At 40.0% G+C, this 26,025-nt stretch overlaps 1 protein-coding gene across 1 annotated transcript in view; it reads right to left on the reverse strand.

Moving 5' to 3' along the window:
- Positions 1-6,959: 6,959 nt before the first annotated feature.
- Positions 6,960-26,025, reverse strand: part of LOC139712679 (inhibitor of Bruton tyrosine kinase-like) — a 33,966-nt gene continuing 14,900 nt past the window's right edge. The window contains exons 11-21 of the mRNA XM_071624481.1: positions 24,792-25,378; positions 24,211-24,415; positions 23,226-23,424; positions 22,511-22,689; positions 19,989-20,603; positions 19,358-19,416; positions 17,589-17,957; positions 16,845-16,991; positions 10,049-10,150; positions 8,656-8,785; positions 6,960-7,094 (exon numbers count right to left, since the gene is read on the reverse strand). Of these exons, the coding sequence (XP_071480582.1) occupies positions 6,960-7,094; positions 8,656-8,785; positions 10,049-10,150; positions 16,845-16,991; positions 17,589-17,957; positions 19,358-19,416; positions 19,989-20,603; positions 22,511-22,689; positions 23,226-23,424; positions 24,211-24,415; positions 24,792-25,378 (2,727 nt within the window). The remainder of the gene's footprint in view (positions 7,095-8,655; positions 8,786-10,048; positions 10,151-16,844; positions 16,992-17,588; positions 17,958-19,357; positions 19,417-19,988; positions 20,604-22,510; positions 22,690-23,225; positions 23,425-24,210; positions 24,416-24,791; positions 25,379-26,025) is intronic.

Raw genomic sequence — 26,025 nt, forward strand, 5'->3', positions numbered from 1 at the left:
AGAGTCTTCTCATCCAGTAATGACAGCACTCAAACATTAAAAATTCATAACTTTCTAACAGATTGTCTGAATTTCCTAAAACTTCACTGATGTGTTTTACAATATTATTGCTGCATTTACTCAATCCATACATACATCATTTGGGACAAACTTGTCTTTTAACTTGTCTGGCTTCCTTTGCTGGCCTCAGAAAATTAAATTTTATTTTGTTATTAGTGTTGTTTGATTTTGTGATTTGTTAATACAGTATGCCCACGTTAAGAGTTACTACTATCATTTCCATGTGTACAGCATTTTGGGGCAAATTATTCTTTCCAATAGGGTCCTATTTTTCTCTTTTCTTTTTCTTTTTAAAACAGCAACATACATCATGGTGGTTGTATGTTGTCTTGTGGAATATAAATCACACATGTATGAATATATGCCCCCTCCCCCATCATTACATTTGTATCCAAAATCAAGTGTCTATGAATCAAATTGTGTTCTGATTATAAGTAAAGAGTTTCATGCTTGGGGGTTTCTGCAATACAAGTGGTTCAATAACTGTTGGTGATTTGGCCTAATACTCCAGAGACAAGCAATGAAGTGTCCTTCTTCTCCCTCTTTCGCTGTTCTTTGAGGCAAGTCTATTTTCAACTCTGTGCTATTGTTTGTATTGTGCTCTGCAAGCCACTGCGTATTGATTTTTTTCTCTCTCTCTGTCCTGCTGGAATAATCCTGGATAGCTCATGAAGGGGATATATTTGTCACTCTTGAATGACACTCACCATTTGAACCCGAGCACGGACTGGCTAGCCCGAGAATTTGCAAAGAGAAAGCGAATTTCAGGCATGGAACATGGGCACTTAAAGTACCGGTACCTGTAAAGTCATCTGCAATGTTATGATATAGAGTACCAAAGTGTGATGTCATGGCCATTCATCGCCATGGAAACTGGTTCCAAACAACCTCACAGGGCCCCGAGTGTTTATTTGTGCGTACCTGGTTCCAACCCAAGCTGTAGCAAGACATACTGTGACATCATCACTTCGGTATTCTGCTGTAACACACTCTGTACAACAGATGGAGAGAAAAGTGACATTACAAAGCTATAGTAGCTCCATGGTGGCATCACACGGGTAGGCAGCAAGAAGAAGAGGCAAATCTGGTCCTTTGATAAAACTATTAAGAAACTATCAAGTTGATCTTAAAAGTTAAGACCAACTTAAAATTATGGTATGCTGTGTGTGTCTTCAATGTTGTTCTAACTTCATGATGAAAATCAAAATTTTGGAGACCTTTTCATGCAGTCATTAGTAGACAAGATTAAAACAAGTGACAAAGGATTCGTTTCTGTAAATATACAATTTGGAGTGAATGCTCAAAAGGTGATAAAACTGAAGACGGAAACAAGTGGCATACCATATCAAGTCAATTTTTAAGATCAACTTACTGGCTTCTTTGTGAAACATCCCTGGTACAGCAAAATTAAATTATACAATCAAGGGATACATTTCTCGGGTAGGGCGATCATTGTATGAGCTAAACATATCTCTTTCCTTTTCAAGATAATGAATATCATATATAACAAATTCAAGAAATAAACTAGTAATGCATTATTTCGCCAATAAAGAATGAGTTTATTGTACTCAAATTTTCGGTGGCGAAATAATGCATTACTAGTTTATTTCTTGATTCTTCGTTATATTAAAGCCAATACGTGAATTTGCAACATGTTTATATGTATATATACAGATATAGATAGATAGATAGATAGATGGATACATATATATATACATATATATATACATTTTTTTCTTTGTTTCAATGACTTGTGGAATAAATATGTCCAAAAATGCATGAGACATTTCAAGGTTTCTTGTCATGGAAGTGACCACATGATGCCACAGGCATTCCCAAAAATAACAAATAAAAACAAAAAGTTAGGCAATGCTTTTTATTTTCTCTAATAAACCTATGTGTCACTGGAGTTGAAGAATATTACACACATACATGTATTTTGTGATATGATGATATTTTCAGGTGACATGTTTGAAAGTGAAAGAGGTCTTTGTCCAATTAGCCGAAAAGGCATGCAATTCATCTTGTATTAAAACCATAAAAATATGTGTGTTACACTCTGACAATGATGCTCTGCATTAACCACATGAGCTTCTTTGAAGTCTAAGAACTTTCACCTCAAATTCCACCAGCATTTCTTGCATGAAGAAGAATAAAAAACATCTGATGCAAAGCTGTCTGCACTTGATAGGGAAAAACTTTTTAATTTCAAAGTCTCAAAAATATTACACATTTGTATTTACAATAATTTTTGCTTTCATATTCAGGCCACGTACTGGCCTCACGGATAGATGGGCATCTTATAGATGCTGTCTAAATATTGTACATCACACATTTTTTGTCTCATTTCAGACAGACTCATGAACTATCTATTACAATATCAGAAACACACCTTTATCTACATTATCGGAGATACATGTATATCTTTGTTGGTAGCACTCCTGTCACATTACTATCACTGGTTGTCTACAAACCAGTAAAATATACTACTTGGTAAAACCACAGCTAGTGTGTTCAAATGAGCTGCTGAAGAAAACACAAACAAAAAAAGAAATCTACGAGTTATGCTTTACTGGTAAATACTGGCTTCACAATATGACAATACCAGGAACACAATTTACTCAAGAAAAACATAAATATGCAGAAAAAAAGAATACATCAAAGGTACAACACAGCTGTAATCATGGTCAAGTAAAGACGCCGACACAAAAAGTCAATATATAACTACTTCAACACTCCTTGTGACTCTTGATATGAAGGATTTTTCAAGAATATTCACTCTGAATGAAAATATAATACATGTACACCATTTTCACCCTTCAATGATAAAGAACAGCACAAACTCATCATCCGCACTGGTCATGTCAAGCAGAGCTCAAAATATGCTCTCAAATAAATTGATCATAACTGTCATCACATAAACTGTATACCAGAAATACCAGAATACATTGTAAAACCAGAAATACTAGGAGCATGACATTTTTGAAATTTTCATGAATTGCCACTGGCATTCAATGCATACAGTGTAGACAAGAACTTTCTCATGCATTTTGATTCTGCATATCTTGAGTTGACTCTAGCAAAATACATAAAATCAAAATGCACGCAAAAATTTCTGGATTTACAGTATGCAAATTGGCAACAACTCCTCTTTTGTCCCTGCTTCGACTACACAGCACCCAAAAAAAATAACGCTCCCCCATGAGCTTTCTCTGCTCAGTGGAGAGGACCACTACAACTTCAAGCCATCTGTGTGTGGTTGCATAAGATGGCATGCAATTACTACCATGGTGGCCACAGCCAAATTCAATACTCAATCATAATAGCTCTACGCACTCACTATCCTCAATTTTTGTACAGGGTAAACTGCCCTCCCTCCACTAGAGAATTTCATTCTGACAAAATCAACTTTCGCTTATACATAGAGAGGTGAAAGGAACGTCGGAAAGGAGTAACATGAAAATGATGCTAGCCAGCTCTCTCCTCTCTTTAATCAATGTCCTCCAACATTACAGCCGTGTTCTTATTGTGGGAAGGTTTATTTGGCAAGGAAGCATTTTTCACCCACAACACTGTCAGTTCCTTCAGACCATCGGCATGAAGATTTTAATAGTAGGAAATACATAATACTAGTACACTCTCCATTACAAGCATCTCAGGGAGGACCTATTTTTTGGTTTCCTAGCTCACAGGATCACCTCTGAATTATGATATTTCAATTCTGAAGACCATCTATTTCAGGGGAGCATGTGATTGGTAACAAGTTCTAAGGCTTGTGACCTGACTAGTGCTACTCATAAAAGGAGTACATTCAAATATGAACATAAAAGAAAAGTAGTACTCATACACACCACAAAAGGGCCACTCTTGTTTGCAATGTACTGCGAAAGTTATATCCCACAAGAAAACTTGTGGGGATATAACTCCTCTATCCACACTGATGAAATGACAGTGATGCCCCAAAATCTTGCAATCTAATTATGAGCATGTACATAAATGTATTCATAAATATATCTGTAAATTCAAAGTCATAAGACATTCCAACACCAATGCAAAGTAAATATACATAGATAGTCATTTCCATAAGGCACCAAAAATGTCACAAACTAGTACCGGTACACAAACTTTGACAATAAATGACACAGAAAAATTTGCAGATAACTTTCTTTCCTTGATCATATTCATTTCACAAACACTCATCTCAAAACAAACAAACAAAAATAAACTAGAGGACATCCCCTGAAATACATTGGCCAGTTGGCACCAGGATTTGTATTGAGAATACAGTTTTCGACACAGTGCTGTAGCAATCAAAGCCTTCAAGCAAATGAGCAATATTACAGCAGAAACATATAAGCACTATCTGGCTCATATAGTGCAACTACGTCTAATCTAATAAGGAAGAGAGAAAGAGGCATTACAAACATTATACTAATTACTGGGCACTTGCAACATATATTGCCAATTGAAGTGAATATACCAAAACATTCCATTTGTGATCATATACCACTTGCACGCAGGAAATATGTTTCTTACTTTATCAAGGGATATGGAAGACACCTATAAAAGATTAGAATGTTCCCTGTACAAGCTTCAAATTCCCACTGAAATCTACAGTTCCCTTCGTACAAGACCTGAATAACTTTCATCCACAATGGGTGGCATAAAAGTCAACTGCAATAAAATTTGAGGGGAATAAAAAAATCCTTCTCACCATTTGATAATTCTGGCAGATGAGTTAGAAAAACAGTGACATACATACCGTCCAAACATCAAATATATTCAGCTTAGCTCTCACTGCTATGTGGGATTGGATACACATAAAAAAGGCTACCTCCAAACCTAATTGCCTGCAGGAACAGCTAGCTTGACAGTTTAGTACCTATACAAAGATAGAAATAAACCCTGAAGTCCTAAGTCAGTCTAAATGTGCTCTTATAAATACGAAGTGTACTTTAACATTCATTTTGACTGTGTATGCACCACAGCAGCTACCCTCAGATAAACACAGAACTGTGCATTTCATTTCAGCTGTTGGCAGGCATATATTCTCAAGAAACACAAAGGACGGTAAACTCTAAATGCTTAATACTGTCGTGTCACTTTCAAGCTAATTCCGAGAGGTAATATGCACTGGATATCACCACAGGAGTCTGATAATGCCCTTTAAATGACCGGTTGAAGTGTAGTTTTGTGCTTTCCTTTTCTTGTTATTATTTTTACAGAGGCATAATGATTGAACAACAAAAAAACCCTGTCAATCTACCAACAGTGGAGTCATGTCTCTTGATAGTTTTGTAGGGCCAGACTCTTTCTTCAGCCTTCAATGGCTAGGCTGTACATATATAAATATATTTGTTATATTCTTCCTTTCTGTATTCATCTAAACATTTCTACTAGTAACTACTATAGGCTGGACATTAACATAATGATGACATAACTCGTATCACTACCATCAGCCATCAGCATATTGTCTCAATACAGCACCGAGGACATTTTGAGGTGGTGGCTCCGAAAAAGTTAATTTTCTTTTCCTCACCGCAGTCATAGCAATCCACCATCCCTCTGGCACCTATATGTGCATCCAGAGCGAAAAAAAAAAAAAAAAAAAAAACGTTTGGGGTACACAGATACATGCAGTAGTACTACTCTTTGGAATCAGTACAGTGCCTGTAGAAAAAAAAAAACAAAGTTAGAACTCTAGTGAAAAAAGAAAGAAGAAGAAACAAACAAACACACAGGTAGACAACTTCCAAACCCACAGCAACATCATGAAACTTCTTCCATGATATGCAATATTGTAGTTCTCTTGCTATATATCTACTCCCACTCCCAAAGCAATTAACATTGTAGTTTATCTATGTGATGTGTCAATTCCTCATACATGTATCAAGAAGACAATATAAATCCTGTAACATGAATATTGAGCTCTCTTGGTAACATCTAGTATCATTCATAAATCGATTGTTCGGATGGACGAGACAAAGTTGAGTCAACAACTACAAGGCACACACATATTACATAATATGCTATCAAACATCTTCACCCGTTGTGTACTTGGAGTGAAGGAAAATCCATAGCATTGTGTACACTGTCCAAAGTCCCTGGCATGGAAAGGGTTAAGTATAGAGATGACTGAATGGCTAAAGGGAAAAGCACAACTTGGAGGAATACTGTTGCAGTGTTGAATCATATCCTTGTGCTCTCTACACAAAAATGATTCAAAATACTAAGACTCCATGTTTATCGCCATAATCAACACTCAAAAGTATGAAATTTAGTAGATTGATTTCTAACTTTGTCAGCTCTTTCTCCTCAAAGACAAACCTCTTTTTGGAAACAGATTGATATCACTTCCTATCATTGTAACAAATTGTGACAAAAATAAACAAACAAACTGAGTAATGGATGTTGACACAGGTGCAAGCATTTCTTACAGTACACATGAAGGCAAAAATGTAAGCAGACTTAAATGCAAAGTATAAGTGTAGATATCTAATACATTTTGAACTGGACTGTCTAAATTATCTTGGGCACAGCACCATAAGACTCCTGAACCAGGAATACGCAGTGACTTTGATTCGAGATGTCTGCTCTGAGGCAGACAATAACACCACAACAAAAGGGAAAAAAAGAGAGAAATGATAATGCCATGGCAAAAGCCAAGCTGCAGATAATCAACTTCTGCTAGTTTTGGGATGGCAAGAAGCTTGTGCATCCTATTAGTAGTCAACAATCAAAATAAAAATATCCATTCATATATCGACGGAGACGACAAGCCTGCATCATCTTCCCTCGGTTTTCTTCTTCCAGAGAGGGGTCGCCATGACGACAAGCCTGCATCATCTGCCCTCGGTTTTCTTCTTCTAGAGAGGGGTTGCCATGACGACAAGCCTGTATCATCTGCCCTCAGTTTTTTTCTTCCAGAGAGGGGTTGCCATGACGTTCTGCACCCTCTCCACAGTGATGTACTCATCCGGTTTTCCCACACCTCGATAATGAGCCAAAAGTTCCTCGATGGCCCTCTCTTCGATCTGTAAAGGAGGCATGAAGAAGAGATACTTTGAGATATCAATATAAAAATCTATGTTAACTGACCGTGAGAATAATCTCAGCTTTAATCAACCCTGTGGGAATTCTAAAATAATATCATTTGTACAACAATAGTTTGCGTCCCAGTCTCACAAAGTTTCGTATTGAAATCATTATCAGGGGAGGGTGCGTCCTATTCATTATGTATGGCAAGGTTGCTGTTTTTTGTTCATTGATTCTGTGTGTGTGTGTGTGTGTGTGTGTGTGTGTGTGTGTGTGTGAGTGTCTTAATGAGGAAATATAAGAGAAAAGGTCATAACTGCATTCAAGTTATCACTGGCGACATCGACAGATATGACGCTCATAACAAGCTTCATTAAAATTTGGTTTTACATTCCATTCACCAGGAAGGAAAAAGAAAAACAAAAGCATTATTGCAACAACCGAGAGAGAGAGAGAGAGGGAGAGAGAGCACACCAATGCTTTCCTCCCCTTAACAAACATTTGTAAATGCAAGGAAATATGATAAATTGATTTCTGTCCACACCCGTCTGAATCACCCCATTCCATTCCATTCCATATTAAGATGGTGGTGATTGTAGGGGAGGGGAGAGGAGGATGCATCAAATCAAGTGTAGCTAATGGCCAGCGACGAATGGAGCGTGATGCTATTAAACTGGATGTCTACATCATCTATGGTACTCTCAAACCAGAAAAAAAAAAAGTTTACAATTCCCATGGTGAATATTACGTGAGTTGCATTTTTTTTTTCATGTGTGAATGCAGAAGGGAAGATGTATGTCAAAGATACATCAGGCCCTACAGATGTACTTTTTATGGACATATTGAAACCAAGTAAGCAATCAAATGAATTGATAAAAATGCAGCATGAAGAAAATTCGAACAAAAACATGAAGGAAACTTAGTTTTGCACAAGCACATGCATCAAATGAAACTCTAGGCATCACATTTTTATGCAGTCATCATCATCATCATCATCATTGTCGTCGTCGTCGTCGTCGTCGTCGTCGTCGTCGTCGTCGTCGTCATCATCATCATCATCATACCAGTTTTAATCCAGGTCTGTCCCCAATACGGGGGGTGACTAGATTTATCTCACAGCAACAGCTCTCACGCTTTCTTGCCACCTCTCCCGATTTGGGGTATCCAACTTTTTCAAGCCACCCAAATAAGCATCAAAATGGATGTAGGGTAATACTCTGTTTTGCCTGTTGTTGTTGTTGTTTTTTATTCTATTTTTATACATTTCATATCTTTTAGCTTAATCACACTATTACCTCCAAGAATTTCATCTGCAGAACATACTTTAGTAACTTACCTACAATTCCTCTTCTCAAATTATGGGCTAATCTGCAAAAGCAGGCCAATTAATTCATTTAACCTTTCTACCACGGGATTGATCTATTTCTCTATTTCTAGGGTACATTCTTGTGCCTACAGGGCTTCTTCTTACGCAGGGTTTCTCCTCTGTTTTCCTCGGAGAGTAGCTATAAATCAGGGCAACAAATTCTCATGGTGCATGCTACGAAAACTCCACCATACCTGGATCTGAGCCAGGGACTTGCTCTTTGCCTTGTCCAGGTAGTTCTCCTGCTCTGACTCCGCCTTCACTATCTCCGAGAAGCTGATAGAGGGCGCTGGAGGGGAGGCGGCCCCAGTTCTCTGCCAGGGACTATATCAATTGGAAAAAAAAGGAAAAAATGAACAAACAGATGTTAATGAAAAGAAAAAAATTCCGAAAGTATGGATCTGAATCTTTTTTTTTGGCCATTTCATATTGCTGTGAGAAATAAACTCCAGAGATCTCACTTTTATGTTTTTTTGGTGGAAACCTTTCTGTTCTAAAGGAGTATTTCCCCATTTCTTTTTTCACTAATATGTTTGGGATTATGAGCTCTGAAGTCATTTATGTCTCTAAATATCTGACATGTCTATGTATCAGACAAAGTTCAACAAGCAAATGCAAAAAATAACACACACACACCTGTCCTTGGGGCTTTCAGTATGCACATCTGCAATTAAAGTGAAAACTAAGTTTCGGTAAGTGCTCGAGAACCCGTCTAGCACCATTTCATTTTTGCTTGCAATATATCGAAAGAGTCCACTAAGAAACTTACCTGGCTGACGCCGTTTGCCGGAATGATGAGTCGGTTAGGAGTATTTTGAGAAAAATAATAATAGTAGGAAAACCGACTTTTATTCCAGAAGGCTGCAGGCTAACTCGGTCTCGGGAAAAATTCGACCCAACTTCAGACAACTCACACGCAGTAAGTGATCGCCACATTCTACTGGCCACTGCATAATACCAAATGAGGCCTAACTGAATGGACAGGAAAGTGCGTGCTAACGTAATCCGGTACAAAACAAAACAAAAATGACAGCGCGCGGTCCTCAGTTGCTGAGACGCGCGGTCTTTGGAGTTTTTGTTGTTGTTTATCAAGCTTGATAGGCGCACACTAATTTTGCATGCGCGCAAAAGAGGTTTTTGATACGCGCGTTGTAACAACTCGGACCATTACTGCGAGTAGCCAGAACATGAAGCGCTAGTTTATACAGGCCGTTCCCATAGGACAACACTGTACAATCAGAGGGACAACCATTACAACCATCATCCCGCCGTCAAAGCGAAGCCGAGTTATCCCCGAGTCCGAGTTTAGCCTGACCCCGTTCGGGTAAGTTCTGAGACTGAACATTTTTGCTTAATATTTCGCATTTTCGTCGTTACCCATCGAATATCTTGTAATAACATCGTTATCCTGCCCATTTCCTAAGCATACGTTCACATTTGGGAGCGAAATTTGACAACTTTTGCAGGCGTACCAGAACTTTGTTTGGGCTTTAAAAGAAAAATCCACAGATAAAATAACGACAACAGCAACAACAAAATAAAAGCTTTTTGGGAAAAGAAAGTAACCATAAAACAAATAATGCTCACTTGATGATTTCCTTCGGACTGCTGGGAGATGTTGGGCTAGCTGCTGGTGGTGCTTTCTCAACCTCCACTAAGCTGTGGGAAGACGGAGTAGCCAGCCCAAAGCTGATGAGAAGGGAAAAAAAATAAACAAGTTTCTTCTTGTAACATACAAACTGTATGTAATATGTGACCAAGGAAACTCTTGGCAGTTGAACAAATGAACAAGGCAAGTGCCATAATGTGTCTCGCCGATTCGCTTACAAAAAATTGTACGCGAATGGGATATAACAGATTAAAAAAGAGATACTGTAAAACGAGAAATGTTCGCGTGCATTTCAATTTCGCGAATTTCGCGAGCGCCAAGATTCGCGAAATTAAAATGCATGCGAAATTTCTTATCTACACTATATGCATTGAACGCAAGAGGCAATTCGCGAAAATTTCTTGCCGCGAAAAAGGCCGTCGGCTCCAATTGGCGAAAATTTTGTGCCGCGAATATATCATGTTTTACAGTACACAAGGGTAAAAATTTATGGCAAAAAAGAAACGCGCCATAAAAACAGAACATTGGGCCCTTATAGTTTGTTGACCCCTGCCTGTGACCTTTGACCTTGTGGTGAGCATCCACTCCCCAAGGGACATCTACAATCCAAGTTTAGTCGCAAATGGAGTTATGGATCAAAAGTTATGACCCATAATAGAAACGCGCCATAAAAATTTAACATTGGGCTCTAAAAGTTCGTTGACCCCTGCCTGTGAGCTTTGACCTTGAGGCGACCTTCATAAATGGTAAAATGTGAAACTTTGTATGACCCCTCTTCCCTCGAAGTTTTATTGCAATTGAAGACCAGAGTAAAGAGTTATTGAAGTTTTTGTAGTGTTACGGACGGACAGACGCCACGGGCGATCCCTTAGTCTTCCCACACCTCCGGTGGGCTCGATAAAAATGAACATGTAACAAGACCAACAATTAAAAAAAAACAACCATAAAAACAAAGTGAAAACAAACCCCAATACAATGCTGTGATGAACTTGTTTTGAGTGACACAGTATGCACTAAGCAAGAAAAAACAGGAAATGATAGGCAATTCAATCAGTGGTGCTGACAATGCAAATGATCAAGGTATCATGTTCAAGGTTCTTTTCAAAGACAGGATGGTAGCGGCTTCACTGACATACAACACAAGTCTGTCATAATTTGTCAGATGTTGATTTTACAATATCTCCCATCAATCCCATCTGATAGTTTCTACTGGATTAAAAAACAGCTTGTTTTTATGGCAACTGAGTAAAATGCATGGGACTAACCCTTGGCGACTTAAAAATCATGTTAAAGACAGTGCCTCCACAGAATATCAACTTTTATCCTCACGGTCAGACATCCAGGAATTTAGCAGTGGCTGGAATAAAAACAAACCCAAGATCAGTGCATGATCAACATATCTTGAAGACAAGATTACCTACTTTTCTCCCATATTTGCCTGTGAAATCCCATGAAACTGTCAGTTATGGTCCATCTTAACATTTCTGGTACTCACAAGAAATGTTATTGACAAATTACATTTAAAACAATGGTAGATCGAGGATTTTGAATGCCGACTCTGTGTTGTCTGTATCACCATGGAGATTCGTACACTGTATGCTTGTGATTGTGCATGCCGCTGATCTCTATGCAAGGTTTATACACAGAGATCAGCAGCGCATGCACAGCATTCACACTGATTCACACTCTAGCGCCGCACATGTACTGTACAGGTGAGATGTTTGTTTTTACTCTAGCGGCACCAGGAGGGTGTTTCATAAAGCTGTTCGTAAAGTTACGAACAACTTACGAGCGACTGGTGATCAGTTCTTGTGCTAAATTATGAAAATTCTGATAAGTATGGCACATCAGAACTGATCACCAGTCGCTCGTAAGTTGTTCGTAACTTTACGAACAGCTTCATGAAACAGGGCCCAGAAGTGACATATCTTGACTATGAGAACGAAAGTTATAATGTCTTATCTTTCATGCACACAATATGATAATATCAACCACAGAGATGAAAAAAAAGATAAAATATTGACAAGCTCTAAAACATAGTAATGTCATATTGTGTTTTTTTAATTATTATCATAATCATTATTGTTATTATTATTATTTTACACATACTTCGATATGTTTGGTAACTTGCATTTGTTGGTTGATTCTCACTTTCATATTGTTGCCTCTTCTTGGTACACCAGGTTAGGGCCCGCCGCTTGTTCAGCCCCCTCCCCCCTTGTGCTGTTGCTATTTCACTATTTTCCTTTCTTTATCTCTCTGCTGTTCCTTATCTTGTTTGATGTTGCCTCCCCATTCATCCTTATCCTTCACAGGTTGCCTCCAATGATCCTTGGGATCATCAATGACCCTCCTCTGCCTTTTGTCTGTCCACCCTCCTGCTTTAATCCCCTCCCTTTACCTGTTGGGCTTCTTGCCAATGACTTCCAACCCATCCCTTTTGTTTTCTTTGTTCTGTGTCCCTCGCTCTCCCCTGACTGTTCTTGTGGTGTGTAGTCCTTATAATATGTGATTGCTTTCCCTGCCTGTTTGTCATTTTGCCTCTGACATTAATTCTGCTAGGATCAAAAGCTCAGGCCCCTTTTGAATCCATTTTTTTTTTCATGAACTGCTTGATGCAACTGAATCTCAGTATAATATTTACAGCAGGGCGTGGCTAATTAATTGCAATTGATGCAAACAACCTTGGCTACTTGTGTGACGCACTCAATATAAATCACATCTTATTGATTGTCGATATTCCACATACCAGTATTCATTTATCTGAAATCAGCTTCCATCATAAGCATAATGTTCTGTTGCATGCCAAAAGCTACTGGAGTGGAGAGGACATGATATATCAGAATTGATCTGCTCTTTACTCAACTACCTCCACCTCATAACATTCTAGATACCACATTTCTGTGGTCTGGAATTCCATGCTTTTATTATAATGTTGTTGTTGTTGTTTGTTTGTTTGTTTTAATTTTGGAAATATAATTGTTTCAGTTGTATAATTGTCTGAAGTAACTTTCAATTCATATCTCAATCTTAAATTGTTGACACACTACTGAAGAAAACTAACCTGCTTTGCTCTGAAATCAGCTCTTTTTTGAGAGAAGGGGGTGGTAGGGAGGTCAGGGCCCTCATGGGTATATGCCAGCGTAATGAGTTTACCAGCCCAGTGTTTACCCTATTGAGATCCTGACCTCGAAAATTATGAGAGATAATTACCCCTTGGGCTTTGACGCTCCCCGAGTTGGTGGTCCGTAACATTTTGGTAAGGTGTTAATTTTCTGGCGGGTGACAAGCCATGCCTTTCTTTCAACATTTTTACACACCCTCTATGAACGATGCACATGAATCGTGCATTCCTACCCTCTATCAGTCATCACTCAAATGTCCTATGAGAAGCCATGCACATTATGAATCATTATTTCACTTTTACCATTTTTTTTTGTAGTAACCCTGACATACAGAAAATGTTGCCCATCTCTTCTGCCATAGGACAGCTTCATTTCCCAATCTATTTATGACTGTACTACCAGATTTACCATGCAATTTTTTCAAACGTTATGGACAGGAAATTATATTCATGACAAATTTTGCCACTTTGATTTATGTCTATATCATGTGTGCAGAGCAAATCAAATGTTTTATGAGTTTTGGGTAAACATCTAAGCAAAGCAATGAAGTATCATCATGAACAAGATGCATGTACATCTAAACATAAAGTAACATTTCAAATCGTTCACACGCATACACACATACACGAATGTAGTCAAATAACTCGACATCACACCACTAATAAATATCTGTGTGGGCTGCTTTTGTTGAAGCTGGGACCAATTATACCACAAAATGTCTACTGAAACTCAGAGTGCAATATGGAGGTAATTCTAGGCTGCCTGAGGGCACTCCTAAAAGGCGCTGAAGGAACAACAAAAAAGTACATATATGTCACAGGGTCAAAGCCCTCTCCTCTGTTTGCATATGTTTCTATTTTTAAACTTGACAAAACCTTCCCAATTATTGAATGTCTTGTATTGACAAAATCTTGAGCTGCCTGACAATGAACACCTGATGAACCAATGCACTATGCTTGAATGGTGACAGGAGATCCAACCTTTCAATATAATTTCTCTTTCACATCAAACTTGATAAAAAATATAATAGAGTGGGGGGGGGGGGGAGACATTCCAGACGACACTCACTTTAAGTTGGGAGGTTAGAAGATTAAAGTGCTCTATTAAACTTAAAAAGCATTTATCAATACTTCAAGATTTGACAGATGATAACCTGTCTCTATACTAGTATTCTAAATCAAAAAGCATCAATGGGACCTCTGACCTCTGACCTTTGAATTTTAGAATGTTTGCACCTCAAAGGGCATACACTATTCCTGGCTTATTGTGTTCTCTAGGATATTGTGTTCATTTACTGAATATTTGATCAAATTCTTCAAGTGCGTATGTGAATTCAAAGCAACTGTTATACTGGCTGATCAACAGGTCAACTTGGAGTTGACCTGTGACCTGTGAGAAGTAGTTATAAGTTTATGAAGTAACAGATTAAACTGTAATAAGAATTGGTGTGTCTTCACTGAATGCCAGCATCACTACTGGTCTGTTAAATCAAATACTTAAGTATGATAAGGAACAGTAAAAACGAGTAGTTATTCAAAATGATTTTTTTTGAATTAGTCAACTACATTTGGCAAGTCCATTTTGAACTTCTTTTTGCCTCTCTCAAAGGAACGATCACAGTGTACTCTTCATCCCACGCTCAATCATGTATAGTCAACCTTGCTTATTAAAGTTGACTTCGCATGAGTCGCATAATCACCTATTGAAGTCGACGGTCTTTTCATATTCTATTGATTTCAACCACTCATAAGTAAAATTCTCTAAGTCGACACTATTTCTTCAGTCCAAATAGATTCAACTACGGCAAGGTTGACTGTATGTGATATATGACACTCTGTAAGTTTTACAGGAATATCATAAGTTACAACCTCCAGGAAATACAGAGGGCATAGACAGCAGAAAGACAAACAATCCGAAAATATCAACTCCTCAGTGACTACAATGCGGTTGGTGACCGAGCAACCAAAAGAAATCATATACAGATACATGAACCAAAGAATTTGATATCCCTGACTAGATTTGCCCGACTGTGAATATACAGGAACGTACAAAGATGCAAACCATGTAAAAAAACTTAGAGGATAAAAATGTGGTTTCTGATGACGTGCTACCTGGAGTCTGCCGTTGAATAATAAATGATGCCACGCTCACCACAGTGGTCGGTCGAATAAATCATCTCTTTGAAATTGGCATGGTTCTCAAGTGACAGGGGCACCGGACCATCACTGACATACGATACTGAATGCAAGCAGTGTTGACTGTGGAGGCTCAGAGACCATTATCAACATCACCTACAATGAGGTGCAGTACAGCATCATTTTTCGAAGATACATGGAATGTGTTCGACATTGCACTCAGCCTGAACAAGGGGGGAAATTCAGCTAAATCTAGTCCAACCATGAGGCAAATATATTGAAGAAAACCAGATCACACCTTCATTGGCACAACAGGAGACTCCTGACAATAGACTAGGTGATTTAATGATGCTATCAAAGGAAGGCTTGGTTCTTTCCTTACTGTCAACAAACTTGTCTGCTTTGATGAGTAATTTTGATGAAATAGACACAGTGGCTCCACATAGATCATTCACGAAATACACAGATGAACACATACACACACAAACACACCTACAACCATCAGCTAAGGCATGTGGAAAGTTAATTGACTGTAATTACAACTATGTATTTAAACTTCCCATTAAAAAAACCCTTCCATGTTGAATGGTTTACATAAAGGAAGGATGGAAGAGTAAAAGGAGATGCAATAAAGTTTCAGATTAAAGGGATGGCATAGTTTTGATTGGGGCCTAACTTCAGGTTTCCATAATTGTTTTGGTGAGATAATGAGAAACCTCTAATGAAATATGAAAGAGCATGTAATTCCAAGAGGAATTCAACGTTTATTTGATGAAATTTTGTTTTTAAACAGCTTATATCCAAAACAGAGCGATCCTAATGAAAGGTGGGATCCACCTTTCATTACAATCTACTGTAAAAAGAGGAATTTTTGTGTGCACTTTAATTTCGCGAATTTCGCGAGCGCCAAGATTCGCGAAATTAAAATGCACGTGAAAGTCCTTGTTTACACTATATGCATTGAACGCCAGTGGCACTTCGCGAAAATTTCATGCCACGAAAAAGGCTGTCGGTTCCAATTCGTGAAAAATTCATGCCGCGAATATATCATGTTTTACAGTAATCAAAAATCAGTGATTGCCATTATATTTACTGCAATTTTACAATACACACATAAAAAAAAAAGTTAGCGAAATTAAAATGCACACAGAAGTTTTTGTCAACACAATATGCATTGAATGCCACAGGCAATTTGTGAAATTAATGCCAAGAAAAAGGCAGTCGGTTCTAATTTATGGTGACTGCAACAAAAAATGTCATGCTGTGAATATTTACTTGCTTTACAGTATACAAAAAAAAATGTTCTTGGAAACACATTAGTATGAGAATGAATTGCAAAGTAAAGACTAAATTCTGATAATAAAATTCAAAGTTCATTACCCTAAACTCCACTCTTCTCCTTAATCACATTTTCAAGGATATTCTACTGAACACAAAATTGCATTTTTCTCTTCAACTAAACAATAAACATAATGACACTTTTAATACTCTTTCAATGAAGCACATCCTCTAACCTGATTTTCCTGGCAGCTGAAAACGACTTCCTGTCCTGCAGGGAGGAGGCGGAGCTTGCCGTTGCCATGACACCCATCCTCTCTTCCTGGGCCTGGACATCCCTGAAGGATAACACCTGGGCTGGGGCAGGTGAGGACACACTGGCCCTGGTGAGAACATGGAGGAAGGCAAAATGATTTATATAGATCTAATTTTTAAAGCTGGCGTACAGTGCTGATAAAAGCCCCCTCCACCAAGAGAAAAGTTATTATTCAATTCATACTTGTGTTAACCCGTTGAGGATGAGTCCCGAGTACACTCGGGCAAGGGTCTACGGGAAATGCGTGTTGTAGCAAAATCAAACTATCCTCAACGGGTTAACCAAAGCATAGGAACATCAAATTTTTTGTTTGTTTTTTGCTTTTCCATTTCACTACATGCTTATCTTTTTTTTTCACAAATGTTGGCTCAGTGATCTCCTATGATATTTGCAGGAGATTACACAATAAGTGCAGACACTGACAACACATACAGAAAGGAGAAATAGAATATGGCCAAGTCAGAGCTTAGATTAAAGAGAATTTCTCCATTCTACCGTATGAAATGAACTTAGCAATGAATGATTAAATGAAAGTAATAAAAGCATACAGCATCACATTGTAGAAATGAGGTGGTTTGGATTTGCTGGCTGGTTGTTAGATATGAATGGAAAAGAAGAAGATTATTAAAGCTAGAAGATATGTACACAAACTCTAACCACTCACCATGGGCACACTACTGGACTCCTCTCCCCAGCGGTCTGGCCGCCTGGGCTCTTGTCCCCCGCCCCCGCCGACATCGCCGCCTGCAGCTCTCGCTTCCTTTGCTTCTGAGACTTCTTCCCCGAGGTCGGGGTGGGGCCCCTGGACATCTGCCTCTGGGTGGGGGACAGGGCGGGGGATGGGCCCAGGGACCTGGTTGGAGTTGTAGCTGGCTGGCCGGCGTTTGTAGCAGGTGCTGCTGTTGTTGTTGTTGTTGCTGACCCTCTGTTTGTTCCTGTAGCTACCGCTGTTGTCTGGTGGGAGGTGACCCCATGCTTGGTGCTGGACTGAGATTCCATGATGTCTCGCAGACCTGTGACAGGACTCTTGGGGCTAATGTGATAGGAACAAAGGAAAAACAAGAACACAACAGAACACTGTGAAAATAAGTTATGGGCTATTGTTTCAGTGGGAATGTGTGGAGTAGCTGCCCACCATGCTCCAAGAGATGAGGTGTATTTTTGTACATAAGTACAGTGAACTCAGTCCATCCAAAATACTGTAAAAGTGGAAATTTACGTGCATCTCGCGCAACAAGAAACTAGGGCGAAAATAAACAGCATGTGAATATCTTTGCTTGCCATATGTTCCTGTGCGTGATGTCTTGATTCCGCGAAATTAAAAACACACGAAACTCTTCTTACTCGGCCAAGCGCAAACAATTAGTCGCGGGAAAATATCCACTTTTACAGTATATCAAAAAAGATAAAACCATATTCCCTTGTATGCTCTGCTTTGTACTGTATGTGGTACAGTGAACTTGGTCCATGCCTAATATGTCAAAAAAGCTAAAACATTATTCCTTTGTATGCTCTGAGTTCTGACTAGCACAGAAAAACCCCATAGTGTTGGACACACTGTCCAAAGTCCCTGGCACAGAAAGGGTTAAAGAGGAAACACACTATATACATAACACATACTGTTTCCCTGCTGGAAGATTGCAGTGGGCTAAAGAGAACAGATGACCACAATGTACAGGTGGCTGCTAAGACAAGTTTGACCATTATTTGTGACCCCATGTCTCATACAGATACGTGTACCATTAAAGGACACCTCCGGATGATTTTCAGATTTTTACATTTGAACAACACAACAAAAGAAGATGGCATGCATAGATTATACACAGGTGAACTCACAAGCAAGCAGTATTGTAATGGAATTACATTGCTATATTTCTAAAATTTGTGAGCCTACTATGTCATCATCACTGTTCAGTGTAATTTATTTAAGGTTTTTCAAAGTATTGTTTCTCTGCTCCAGAACCACAATAAATTCCACAAATCTATACGCGGAACTGTTGGTTTATGTACTACATGATGTGAAATTATGAAAATTGTCTGGAATGCCCCTTTAATGACAAAATGTCCTGACTGATGCACATATTGCATATGATGCCCTATATCTCCCCCAGATCTGAGATTCTGCATCCACATGAGAATTGCTCTTGCCACAGGGAATGTTGTGATATGATAATTTTGCTCACGACACAGTTTATGTGACCAGCTCCCTGACTGGAGTGATTTTTCATGCTGGGCCATCTTCAGAGAATTCTACGTGCCTATAATTTTGTACACGGGAAGATTTTTGTACAAAAATCAATGTTTTAAAATATTCGGGTATCATAACTTTTCATGATTAGCCAGTGGAGTGTGACATTCACAAAAGCTTCTGAACTGCAAATCACGGTATTGACAAAAAAAATGAATAAATAAAATCAAAAGTATGGAAAGTACCTTCCCCAACTTGTCCAACTTGCAGCAGTAGTCCCTGATGTGTGGTTGACTTCTTCCAGCTGAATTATGCAAGAAGAGAGAAGCAAGAATTTATATTTCCAACATTCTTCAAATTTGATGATGTGCAGAAGGCTCATTGCGCAATGAACAGTCTCAGTCAAAACAGGGAATATTTGTGCGTACTATTCGTTGTGCTTGGATGATCAAGACGAATCACACATATGTAAAAAGCTTTCAGTTCTGTGACCGTCCACCTCTCTCATGGGTCAAGGTACAAATTCTTGTGAAGTAAACATAGCACACAAGCAGTTATTGATAGCATGCTGCATAAAATGTGCATAAATCTGTACATCAAGAAATATTCTACTTCTCTAAAAACATTAGTGAGAAAAGTTCAAACTTGTACATCATAATTCTTATGGCTTAACTCCATTGCCAAATTTCTTAGGTTGTGATACAGACCTTCTTCATTGATATGGTTCCTTAACCTGTTGAGGACGGGCTGATCTTGCTATAACATGCATTTCTCACAAACATAAACATGACTTTGTTCTATTATATGTAAGTGAATAAATTTAGCTGATGCAGTCACTTGTGAAGAGGGGGTGGCAGGAATTTGGGCGTAACTGACCTGCTCGTGATGATTGGCCTGCACGTGGACAGTTATGGGTGAAAGGTGACCATGTCTCTCATCACCTTTCTCGTCTGAGTCATCCTTCCATGCCTGGTCAACCTGCTGCTTCCTCTTTTTCTTCTTCTTCCCCACTACCACTACCGCATCATCCCTGCTCCAATCAGTAGCAGCATCCATCTCAGCATTGCCCGCTGGGTTGGCAGAGACTGGATGCATCGCCGCGGCAACTGGGGAAGATGCAACCGCATCCTGCTGCAGCGAGGACTGGGAAGTTGACACTGGCTGGGAGTCGTAGCAACCCGAGTTTGATCGCGACAGGGACGCGGGTCCTGATACTTCTGACGATATCGTCACGGATACCGCATCCTCTGCACTTTCACTGATGCCTGCGCTGACCGCTTTGCCCGTGCTGCTCGTGCGCCGCCGTCCCTTACGCTTGGCCTTGGCCTTCCTGGCCAGAGCCTCAAAGTCAGAGATGGAGGTCACAGGAGATCTGGGCTCGGCAGAGCCGTCTTGGTCTAGTGGGGCACTGTCCTCTTCCGGAGGATATGGGTCGATGTGGCTGATGTCTGGGGCACTCATGGACGGCCGAATGAATCTTGAGTATGGCAGCTGTTTGTGATTTCAAACACATCATTGCCAACAAATGTTCAAATGTTGGGCAGTCTGATAACAACAAAGAACGTCTCACTTCTTCTTGTTATACAAATGATGCACAGGATAGAGTGCGTTAGTGCAGGCGTATAGTGCACTACATTGTAAATACCCGAGAGTGAGCTACGCCTCCACTAACGCCACGAAATAATCCTGTGCATCATTTGTTTTATAAAATGGGTCGAAAATTCGAAAACTAACAGCATTTTTCAGCGTTTTTCACGTACCTTTGAGGGTCAAGACGTCCGAAGATGTTCGTCCCAAACATTTACGCACGTCGCACTTGGAAATCCCGCACATACAGTATGATGGGGGGTTGGGTTTCCGGACACTTAAGTTCCCGCATGAAAACTTACTTATTTTACATAGAATATGCACCCTTTACCTTAAAGACTTGATATAGACTCCTCATATAGGTCTACTAGACAACATACTCTGAAAACGGCGTGAGAATTAACCTGCTAAATCGTTGGATTTGCCCTTCAAAGTGACTCCATGTACGTGTCCGGTCCCACAACGCTTGGTCTACTGTACTGTACAAAGTGTACGTAAGTAGAGTATACGTACGCCAAACCTGTGCCACACATGTTATGCACAAGGGAAGAAAGGCCTGCCGGCCGGCAGCCTGAACTAGAAGTTGTTTACAGGATTGACAGCGCGTATGCATGCAATTCAAAGGAGCCGCCGCACGCACAGACGATCGGCAATAGGATTTAACACGCAGTGCAATGGGACTGAGTAACCAAAGCACACGTCACTCATTTCAGCGCTTCCTATTGGCTACATTCTTGAACCCATTTTATAAAAGTAATTGTAATATAATAGACAATGGCAACATAACTCAAATCTGCTGAGACACATACTATATCCATGCAATATTTACTGACAACATAAACAGTTCAATAGTTATTGATTATCTGCACTAATGATATGCGACAAGCACTTAAGATTCAGCCTTTTGCTTCAACAAAAACCAGGCAACTTGTTGATAAGTTGCAATAATAAAACAACTCGCCAGAAGAATTTCATGAATGTGAAAAACCACGCATTGCTTCTCATATGGTGCATACCTTACGTTGCCTTTTAAGAAAGAGGTCATAGGTTATATGATATTTCTCCATTACTTTTTTACTGCTCTCCTTATCACGTCCTTACATTCATTTTCATCAGTGTATGTACTCATTTTCTTTTTCTTCTTTTTTCAGGGGGATTACTGAAAATACCATAGGAGTAGACTTGTTTCTTTATCTATTATCATGCGTGATAACTTTGATAACTTTGTTTGATAGAATGTTTGTTTAACCCGTTGAGGATGGGCTGATTTAGCTACTTGTACAACATGCATTTCCTGTAGACACTTGCCCGAGTATATTCGGGACTCGTCCTCAACTGGTTAAAGTTGGACAGAGAGCATTCCCAGTATCAGCAATACCTAGGTGTCATGCGCAGTTATAATGGTTTTTTTGGAAAAACTTGCCCCAGTTTTGGCTGCACATCATGTACTCAGATCCCACTTTGTCTTATCCAGAGGTATTTTTGTTGAAGATTTCTTCGCTTTCCATCATGTGACCAGCACAGTGAAGCCTTGCAGTAGTGAATCATGACTCTAGTGACCGCAAATCAGTAAAACTTAGAAACTTTCAACTCTTTTAAGCTGAATCATAGCCAAGAAAAAAAGGGGTAACAATGGAAAAGCAGACAAATAACTCCATCGAATCGTATGGGAACTGCGACTCGACAACCAGAAGCGAACATGGGCACGGAGGAATCCTACAGTGCATCTGTGACACAGCTCTTCAGTGTGCGCAGAAATATTATGCGCATTGGCGACACCAAGAATTGGGAGCATCGGGTGTCATCCTCACCGTCTCCTTGTATGCGGCGGAGAGGTCCTCCAGCACGTCATCCTCCAAGGCATCCAGGGAGCCCGCCTCCAGGAGGGCGGCCAGGTTGAGGGAGATGAACTGGTGGCAGGTGGCCCGGAGCTGGGGGGCCTGGTAGACGCTGGCAAACTGCAGCAGGTCGGACACGTTCCTCAGGGTGACTGGGATGAGAACAACAACAAAAAAAAACAAAAAGTTGGCAATGATCTAGCATTTCAAAAAACTATTGAAAGATTTTCAACAACAGCAATTTTAATCATCATTAAAAAAAGCATTAACAATTTTCAGCCACATAAAAAAACAAACCATTATAACTGACTGATAAACTCCCCTATATCAATATAAATAAGCACTGAACTGATCAGTGTTTTAGAAGTAGCCATGACAAAAGAAATCATGCAAGTAGGCATACATACACAAACCAGATTCGAACGTACATTGTACAACCTCCTAATCACCAGATGAGTGTCTTATCCACTAGACCACCAAGCTATTGCCTGACAGCCAGTGTTGGTTCTAATCCTTATAGCATGCAGCGGGTACTGCGTAATTATCAAAATTTATGAAATTCTTCTTCGTCAAGAGTTTTTGGTTATTTTTTTTGCTTACTCCCAGTGTTGGAGTGCACCTTATAAATGATTGTGTCGTATACCAGCATGCAAAACTTTACTGTACTCAATTTGGTGGTTCCACTCACTTAGGTCAGCTAGTGCCAGCTCACAGATGTCCTTAAGCCTTGTAATGAAGAGCTGGTCCGCTATGGTGAGGGTGTTACAAAGGAGTTCCAGGTCCTGGCACTGGACCAAGCTCGGGGCCTGGTCCATGTACAGGTAGTCCAAGACAATCTTCAGGACTAAAGCTGGCATGGTCATCTGGAGCGGTTCTTTGGTGGATGCCTGCAACAAAATATAGGATTCATATACGCCTGGAATGACTAGCTTTGCAGACAATGTAATAAAAAAGCTAAATAAGTTCACAACAGAGTTCCACATATGGGACTACATACCCAGACTATGATCCAGAATTCATCAACTCCAAAACTGTCTTGTAGGTCTCAATTTGCGAAATGCTACACCCACAATATAAAATGAGTACAAGCACTCACATGAGTGTAAGCACTTAACCGTGTTATTCATTAGTCCTCATGCAATGCTATGTCATTGTTGTCTTTGGCAACAGTGAAGTAGAGTTGCACCATGGCAAATCATGCATTTGTCATGCATATACAATAACTATAATAAAATAACAAGTTCAGAATGAGATGTTTGTAGTGTACTCCAGGTTATGGTTTTGACCTGTTGAGGACGGACTGATTTTGCTACAACACACATTCCCATAAACACCTGCCGGAGTATACTCGTGTCCCGTCCTCAACAGGTTAAGACGGTTGAAGTTGCCGATACAGCAGAACCTTGTCATAAAGAGTTCAGATGTAACTAAACTCTCCTAAAACAAAGTGATTTTGCAGGTCTCAGCTCTTTATTTCTTTGTTTTTTGTATCCTGATACAGTAAGAAACCTGATATATACAAAGAAAAACATCATGATTTTTTAAGTTCTAAATTCAATGAAGTTCCCCTGTAACTGGAGACCTACTATCCTCACAGAGTCAGTGACGGGCAAAATCTGAGATTGGTGGATTCAAAATGTACAATGTGTGCTGGGATGCTACAGATCACCTACCTCCATCCAGCCACACCCCAGCATGCTCTGGAAGTAGTCCAGTCTGGCCACCAGGATGCACTTGTGGCAGGGGAACAGCGCCCCCTCCTCCGACCTCAGCACCACATCACACAGGTGGGGGAAAGCGGAGCGCTCGAAGCAAAGGGGGGACGCCTTGGGACCAAAGTTGACCAGCGTACCGTCCGAGCACTTCACATTCTCCAGCCTGTAAAAGCATCGACGCGAGGAGAGAATGACCAGAAATGGGGTCACTTACCTCATTCTTTGAAATGGTGTCTTTTGGAATTCCTGTTCCTCCTACAATCGCCACAAATGGTTTGCACAGTCATGCATTGTGTAGCATACGTATCGTAGCATCAGGTTATATCCTCTATACCAATAAAGACAGAATTCTAGTCTTGCAATCATTATTAGAAAGGAGAAGAATGAAGTCACGAGCACTCACTGTGCGTATATACCTACTTCATTTATAAACAAAACAAAACAAAACAATCAACAAAAAGGCAGGAAAAAAAGAAGAGGAAAATATATGTTTTGTTGCTTAAAGATACACTGAACATATTCATGCTCCTAAACCTCACCGTTTGGCCAGCGATCTCATCCCAAACTTCTTTGCCTCCTCAACAACTGCCTTCACGCCGAGAAGACCCGCATCTTTTTTGCCCCTTGTCGGCTCCGACGCTGCACCTTTGCCCTTCCTCTGCCCCTTGCGACCTTTCTTGTTGCCCTCTACCTTCTCCACTCTCTGCTTGTGCTCTTTGTGGACGGTATATGCAGACTGGTGACGGTTTCTCTCATTTATGGTCAACTCTTCAATGCCGTAGGAGTCGTCCGAGGTGTGGTCGCAGTCAATGTTTCTGGAGTCCGCGTAATCGGCCAGATTGTTCTGCTTCGGAGCGACGGTCTGGGCGTCAAATCCCGGTCGAAAGATGTCGCAGGTGCCGGTGTACGCGTACTGCATCAGCAAGTGGAAGATGTTGTAGTCGACGATTCCTGTGAGGTCGACAATTGTCGTGCCAGACTCTTCAATGACAGGAGGCCTGTGGCTGAGCCTGCCGCTGTTTTCCTTTAGGTCGTCGGACTCGGATGTGTCGGCAAAGAGCCTGCCAAAGTAGTCGCTGCCATGTGCGAGGATGTAGCTGTGGGCTGCTATCCGGTGACTACCAAGCTGGGGATGAATGAGACAAGAAACACAACTAAGTCTTCTGGTCCTTTTCTCCAGACCTGCTTGCATGGGCGATTCCAGAGTCTGCATGGACATGCCTCGAATATGCTTATCCTACCATACAGTAAGAGTTTTACAGGAACATCTGTTCAAACTGCAGGACACGGTTCAAGCAGATAAACTCTAAACAAGCATATCCTCATCTAAGTGATACTTAAACCATGGCTCCACATTAGTAGCAACCCAGTGCCACTAAAAATTGATGTCAGGACACCAAATTTAAAAATATATATATTTTTGGGTGGTCCGATCAGGCACTAAGATTCAAAATGGATTGTTATATTTCTGTTTGTTTCCGAGCACAACATTTATTTTTCATACCATCAAAATTTCAGATTTTAAGATTTTCATTGGCCCTGCTTTATACACAGACCAATAAACTCCACATATTCTCATCCTTTATCTGTCACACCAACCAATTCCACAACGGCAGCAAAGCCATGAACATGCATGAGAACCATCGACTCTGATTCTTTCCTTTGTCAATCACAGTGTACTGTAAAAGCGGATATTTTCGCGGGACTAATTTTTCGCACTCGGCCAGGCAAGATGAGTTTCGTGTGTTTCTAATTCCGTGGAATCAAGACATC

The sequence above is a fragment of the Diadema antillarum genome, unplaced genomic scaffold (assembly GCF_040938485.1).
Source record: "Diadema antillarum isolate AM-2024a unplaced genomic scaffold, OU_Dant_1.0 seq00001841_RagTag, whole genome shotgun sequence".
NCBI lineage: Eukaryota > Metazoa > Echinodermata > Echinoidea > Diadematoida > Diadematidae > Diadema > Diadema antillarum.